The sequence below is a fragment of the Typha latifolia genome, chromosome 8 (genome assembly GCF_019914945.1).
Source record: "Typha latifolia isolate L0001 chromosome 8, TyphaL0001v2, whole genome shotgun sequence".
Taxonomy (NCBI): Eukaryota; Viridiplantae; Streptophyta; class Magnoliopsida; order Poales; family Typhaceae; genus Typha; species Typha latifolia.
Window position 1 is genome coordinate 3862343 of NC_133093.1, and position 7366 is coordinate 3869708.

At 33.8% G+C, this 7366-nt stretch overlaps 1 protein-coding gene across 1 annotated transcript; it reads left to right on the top strand.

Moving 5' to 3' along the window:
* Window positions 1–450: 450 nt before the first annotated feature.
* On the top strand, window positions 451–5549 carry LOC140793270 (GDSL esterase/lipase At4g26790). Its single transcript, XM_073144650.1, has 3 exons — window positions 451–903; window positions 3983–4475; window positions 5235–5549. Exons 1-3 carry the CDS (start codon window positions 526–528, stop codon window positions 5426–5428), a joined length of 1065 nt encoding a protein of 354 aa, XP_073000751.1. The 5' UTR covers window positions 451–525; the 3' UTR covers window positions 5429–5549.
* The last annotated feature ends 1817 nt before the right edge of the window (window positions 5550–7366 follow it).

Here is a 7366-nt window from a genome sequence, read left to right on the forward strand (position 1 = left end):
AGTCATGCGAGTTGTTTTATTCACTCCTTTAATTACTAGAATTATTTACTTGGTGCCTTTTACTTACAAGAAATTTAACTGTTTAATTTCCTAAGTTAAAGCAGTGATCTAATAGGAGATCTATGAGAAGTTTGGTCTCTCTGGAGCCAAAACAAAAACAATTAAACTAGATCGATCCTTTCTCATTCAATCTTTAAATTCTTCTCCATGTATAATACTACAGGGACCCTTAAATGTGGCCAAGAATATTCCATAGGGCAACATGCAAGGTGGCCTCTTCATACAGCTTATCTTGTGAGAGTTGTTATTAAAATATCGTACTAGTTCCACTGTATGATCACAGTAACTATGTAGAACTTTTACCATTTTACTCGTTGAGCTAGCAGTAACACCAAGCAACCCATGACTCCAAATATCCCTTCATTTCCCCTCCCCTACTACCTCTACTTATTTAATGACCACTCTTACAACACCTACAAATATATATATCCTTTCCTTCTCTGTAGACATCCATCTCTCACTCTAATGGCATCAGCTCACCACTTCTTTCTCTACTTCCTCTTCCTCCTCCTCCTTCTCCTCCTCCCCTCTCTCGCTACTTCCGCTAAAATCCCCGCCATCATCGTCTTCGGCGACTCCACCGTCGACGCCGGCAATAACAACGTAGTCCCCACGATACTGAAGAGCAATTTCCGGCCTTATGGGCGCGACTTCGTCGGCGGTCGGCCCACCGGCCGCTTCTGCAACGGTCGCCTCCCCACCGACTTCATCTCGGAGGCCGTCGGCCTCCCGCCGCTAGTGCCCGCCTACCTCGACCCGGCTTACGGCATTCGCGACTTCGCCCGAGGCGTCTGCTTCGCCTCCGCCGGGACCGGGCTTGACAATGCCACCTCCGACGTACTGGTGAGTTCTTTTTATAGAAATGAAAATTTTTAGTACTGTAGAAAAATAAAATTAACAAAGAAAAGAAAACGGTGGTCCCACTCCCAAATAATAACGTATTGTGATTAAATTTGGGAGAAAAGCAAATAGTTTTGTCTGCATGGAAAAGATTTTGAATTCAATCATAAAAGATAAGATAAAGATAAAATGGAACGAGAATGGAAGCCGAACAAAACTAGTGGGCCCGAACAACCGACAATTATACTTGATACTCCATTAAAGATGAATAGATTATTGAAAGAAATATGATGGTCTAATTGCGAGCTCTATTAGGTAAAGCTAATTACTAACTCTATTTGGTTTACTATTTTGATTACAAATAAATTTGAAGGGTTATGATATTTTAATTTTGTATATATCATGTTAACTGACCAATTGTTTTATAATTTTTGAACTAACTATCGAAAACATTACATGTTTTGCTTTTAATTCTAAGATTACATTAAAAAATAAAGGAACCAGATTTAATTACCGGGATTTTAGGTACTTTTAATTTTACTTTTAGAAATAATGGAATATTTTTTATTCCATTAGATGCTGTTAGATAAATATTTATTCAAAATATTTTTGAGGCATTGAAAACAGTAAGCTGTGAATGGTAATAGAAACTAAAGGTATATGTGTTTTTGATAATTTCTCTTTTTTTTTACTTTAATGACCTCAGACCTACATTTTGAATTAAATGAGTAGAGGTTGATATATTAAATTGCAAAAGATCAGGAAATTCTAAAGAACAATGGTTTATTTTATTTTTTAAAAAACTCTAACAACAGCATTCCATCGAAAAACTTAGGGATAAGATGCAGTAATATAAGAAAGGAATGCTATAAATGAATGATTGGAGTGTGAAAGTAGACAAAGAGGCTAGTGAGCTTCATGTGGGGTCCTCACATTCTGGCATAAAGCAGGGAAAGAGAGGTTGGTGGAATTTACATGAGCCAAAGGTATAATAGTTATATTGTTTTGGTCCAGCTTTTTAGGGTTTATTTTGGTTTGGTTGTCTGAGTTTTTGACCAAACTAACTATCTTTTATATTTTTATTTATTAAAATAGATTACTTTATAAATTTAATATCAAAATAGGTCTGTAACTTAACAGTTTAGTATTTTATTTACGACTATAGTAAAATAAACTCTTTTTGATATTAAGTTTATTATATAAATTATTTTAGTCAAAAATTTTAGGTTATTGTTAGGTTTTAAAAAAAAGAATATTATGGGGCCCCAAAAAATATTTATTTCACTTAAAAGCTGAGTCCTTTTCTAGGTCTCGTCTTAACTCCAACATTAAATGTCAGATAACTTTCCAGTCGTTTCCAGTATAAGGTACTGTTGTAACTAACTTGTATTAATTCTCATATTAGTTTCCTAATAGATCTCCTCTTGGCTCTTTTTTCTCTATTAATTTTTCTTATTAAACAAAAGGGCTTCAGATATTTTTAATGCCTCTAAAGCATATGACCTTTAGATCAAATAGGTATTTTTGAGATTCAAATGAAAGACTTCTCTACTTAAGTCTTCCTAGTTACTCCTGTTTATCATCTAGTGAAAAATTTAGAGAGAATATAACATTAGAAATTTCAACTTTGAAGCTCTTATCCAGATTGGCTTTCTCTTTGAGTGGAAATCCTACTATCCCTCCTCTTACATTTTCGTTTTCCTCATTTCCCTTCCTTTGTAATCTCTAACTTGTTTTCTTTGTGTTAATTCTCCCCTTTAATCTCATAATTAGGCATCCTCTATTATCTTTAAATAAAATAATATAGAGGGTATAGTCTCTTTTAGAGCCCAGTCCAGCACACCAAGCTCTATTTTAATTTTTAATTATAAAATAAAATAATATATATTATATTAAAATTAATTAATAAGTGTTAGTAATTTTTATTTTTAATAAAATATATTATAGAAAAACTTTCATCGAGTCTTTAAGTTAATATTAAATAGTTTCAGAATTAATTTTAAATTAAATTAATTGAGAATTTTAATAAATAAGATAATTAAATTACACGAGTACAATAAATAAGAAAACAATATAGTTGAATATATTTTTATTTATTTCATATTTGATGTATTTTTTATTATAATATTTATATTTAAATGATTTTAGATCATTAAAATTAATATAACACTTAGTTTGAAGGTCGAACTTTGGGATGGTAATACTTTTATCAAAAATTGATTAGTAAAATTAATTATGTAATAAATTTGAATAATTTAGTGTATATAAAAAAGACAAGTGGAATTTAAAAAAATTATTATATATATTTAGAGGATAATTTTAGAATTAAAAAATAAAGAATAGTATCTAGTGCGGGACTCTAAAAATCTTTATGGGCCTTCAAATTTAGAGCTGCACATAATTAGCTCCATATTTGGAGATTAACATATGATGCCACTGAAGCCCGATTGAAATAAATACGGCTCCAAATTTAAAGATGTAGAGACTAATTGGAGATACTCTAACAACTTTATTAGCTTCAATAGATAAAAAGGAGCTTCTAATCTTTGGCCTTGTTTGATTTGAGGTTAAGATCTGAACTCAATTAGCTAGTTTTCTTTTTTAGTCTTAATTTTTTTAAAATAAAAAAAATATTTAATTACTGAACTAGTATATAAGTTTTTGAACTCATTCAGTAAGAGTCCTTAATCTCAAAGCAAACAAGTGCTTACATTCTAATACTTTACTTGCAAATTTATCAGTTGATGGGACCTCTCAACTTCACTACAGTTCTAAGGAGGGTAATAATTTATCATACCATAATCCTACATTTCTTTAGCTCAATAAATCACTGGCCTTTTACTGTTGGTTTGTATTTATTCCCTAATTATTTATATTGTCCTTATTTAGGGAAGCAATGTGCTCCCATAAATTTTGACTCAGTAGCATTTAACCCTCGTGTTCCAACTATACTAGCCGAGCAATAATCAATATACACATAATAGTAATAAAATGTAGTTTTTCATTTCCTTTTCTTCATTATAAAACTTACACACCATATAGCTAATTAACCAACTCATCTATCCGTCATTTCCAAACGAAGTCTGTGATACCTCTCTGGATGGAGGTGGAGTTGTTCAAAGACTACCAGAAGAAACTGCGACGGTACGTCGGACGTCCAAAAGCAACCCAGATCATTAACGACGCCATCTACATCGTGAGCATTGGCACCAACGACTTCCTCGAGAACTACTTCTTGCTGGTCACCGGCCGGTACAAGCAGTTCACCGTCGAGGAGTTCGAGGACTTTCTCGTCAGCCTGGCGAAGGATTTCCTCACAAATATCTATCTCCTGGGGGCGAGAAAGATATCATTTGCAGGGCTGAGTGCCATTGGATGCTTGCCGCTGGAGAGAACTACTAACGCTCTCAAGGGTGGTGAGTGCATTGAGGAGTATAACAAGGTGGCCAGGGATTTTAATGTCAAGTTGCAGGTCATGATAAAGGAGCTGTGTGATAGGTTGCCCGAGCTTAAGCTCAGATATGCTGCAGTATACGATAGCTTGCTTCATCTCATCCAGAATCCTGCGCAATATGGTAAGTTTGATTCATTAAACTCATGCTTCTGTTTCACTAAACTTCTTTTTAATTTCTAATTTTTATAATAAAAAAATAGGTAAAGCTTACAATGAATGTGATTCTCTGTCAAAGACAATGATTCATCACTCAGTTTAACGTATCCGGATCTAATTAGATTTCTCTTTTGTTTTTTTACCCCTTTTTTTCGTACAATGAAATCTCAAATTGGGTGACACCGTGTTGGCCTTTTGCCAATGTGGAGCCTAGTAATTAAATGGCACTTTTAAAAAAAAAAAACTTATCCCAATTATTGAAGATGATAGCTGTTTCAATGACCACAGTCTGCACCACTAGTATGCACAATGCCAGGTTTATTGTCACGTATATTTTGGTTTCTACCACCAGTTGCTAAAAAGTGAAGTAGGGTTAGATCAAGAATTTTTTGGATCATTTGAATAAGAAGCCAAAATAGTTTTAGGATCACTCAATTTTACTTCACTTTTGCAGAACTTGCAAAATATATGTATAGATGATCTCATCGTACAAAATTAAAAATCATTCTAGTTTTCCATGCAAATGGCCTAGAATAATTCTTTTTACTCCTTTTCTAAGAGCCTGCAGAGAATGATAATTAAGGAGATATGCTTCTTCTCTCTATGCTTGATATCTACTCTGATTATATGATATATCATTAACTTACTAATAAGGAATATAGTTTTCCTTTAGTAAAGATTATAATAATTAGTAGAACTATTTTGACATATATATATACGACAGGAATAGAGAATGTGAAGGAGGGCTGTTGTGCAACAGGAACGTACGAGATGGGCTTCTTGTGCAACGAGGATAATCCTTTCACATGTCCAGACGCAGACAAGTACATCTTTTGGGATGCTTTCCATCCTACCGAGAAGATTAATCGTCTAATGGCTAATCTTACACTACGTACTAGCTTGAAAGAATTTGTATAAGTTTACAAAAATGCACCGATCATATAGATGTATATGTGACAAAACAACTCTAGCTATTAATTTTTTTCACAAATTATTAGATGGGAATAATATGAAGATTGATGGTGACCGTTATTTTGAATTGGGCAGATCATAATTTATCCAATGGCTTGGCCCAACTTCAACTTACATCCTTGTACTTTTAACTTAAACAATTAGCTCTTCTAGTTCACACGGGTTGCAACTACACATACACACATATATATACATGGATAACCCTCTCAATGGAGAAAAATCAAAGATAGCAGTATATCCAGTATGCAAGTTGTAGAGTATAATGACTAACTCATCTCAAATAGCACAATCATTATCCGAGAAACTTGCTCCACTTATTAATATCGGTGGTAGAGCGATCAGTTGTTAACTGACGGGTCATAGTTTCGAATCCTACTTAGGGAGATTGGATTAATTCTGAATTGAAGAATGAAGAATTGAATTAAAGGGCTCGCTCTGACCATTAGGAGTAGGTAACCCGTCCCCTATTTTTGTTTCTATTGTATTCTATCTCATCGTATCACATTTTGCTTTATGATATTTGAGAATCATCATCAATACCTCTGCGTAAATCCGAGATAATCCTTTATAAATAGATAATTAAGAATTCTTAGATGATATACTAGCATTGCATCAAAGATGCAGTCATCAATTCTCTCGATAGGCCACAATTATCACGAGCAAACATATAAATGACGAGGAATGCATTTTTGCTATGCTATTATACTAATAATACTTATACTTGCTATGTTATTCTATCTAAAACAGAAATATGCTGATTCCTACCTCGGTTACTATATGTAACGATTCGATAAATAAAAAGAAAAAGTAAGACCATTCGCATGCAAGACCTATGCCCTCCTAATTAAATTAGGATACATTTCAAATCTCATTAGATGATTTCACATAATCTCATCATTTTAATAGATCGAAGAGTTCCCTTGTCTCCTACTTCATTAAAAAGCCCAAAGATATAAATGAACTTGGATCCCAGTTAAACTAGGATTTCTCATGAGGAGGTATAATCTAACATATGTGCATGAGAGTAAGTTAAAATTAAGCCAATCATCGCAAGGTAAAGTATAATTTATCATTTAGAAATTATTGGTATGAAAAGTAAGAAATAAGGGCTGGGAATTTAGAAATAGTTGGAAGACAGAGGTGTCATCATAAATCACTAAAATACATGGTGTAATGTATAAATATTTTTATAATTCAATAGAAGATTGACATCAATATTTGGTTTCTTGAAATGATGCATGCTAAGTAAAACAATTTAAATTATGTTGCTATATAAAGAATGCAACTGTGGTGAAATGTTATAATCTAGATTGAATCCGAGTCCAAGCTTGAGTTAGCAAGCCGATTGAGTCAGTTGAGTAGATTGAATCAAGTTTGAGTAGAGCCCTTTTATTTATTATGTTTAGTTTAATTATTTATTTATTTAATTAGTTTGAATCCATGTATGGTTATGTCCAAACCGATTTACTGTTTACTTTAGTTGGGTCTTAATCGAGTCGACTAAGTCAGTTAGTTGAATTAGCCACTATAAATATGTGGACAGCTCTAGTTGAGTTATGCATGAATTGATTTGGATCTAACTTCTCCCTCCTCCTTCATCACTAAATTATCCCCCTTTGACTCTCTTTGTTCTAGTTGTCCATATCTCTCATATGGCTTTCATCTCTATCACTATTACCTCTAGCTAATCCAAACCGCAGACTTCTGCCCGCACCATCGCGTCCACTGCCACCACCATATACTTGCCAAGTCACCATCACTACACTTGGCCTCTACCCTACTACTAGTACAATCACCCTCCTCAACCAGGCACCACCCTAGTCGAGGCGCCTACCTCGGCCCAAGCCACACCACCAGCACACCCAAGCTGCAACCATCATCATC

Coding starts and splice junctions, on each gene's coding strand:
- LOC140793270 (XM_073144650.1), top strand. CDS start 526: ATGGCATCAGCTCACCACTTCTTTCTCTACTTCCTCTTCCTCCTCCTC. Junction 904..3,982: donor ATGCCACCTCCGACGTACTG/GTGAGTTCTTTT, acceptor TTCCAAACGAAG/TCTGTGATACCTCTCTGGAT. Junction 4,476..5,234: donor CCAGAATCCTGCGCAATATG/GTAAGTTTGATT, acceptor TATATACGACAG/GAATAGAGAATGTGAAGGAG.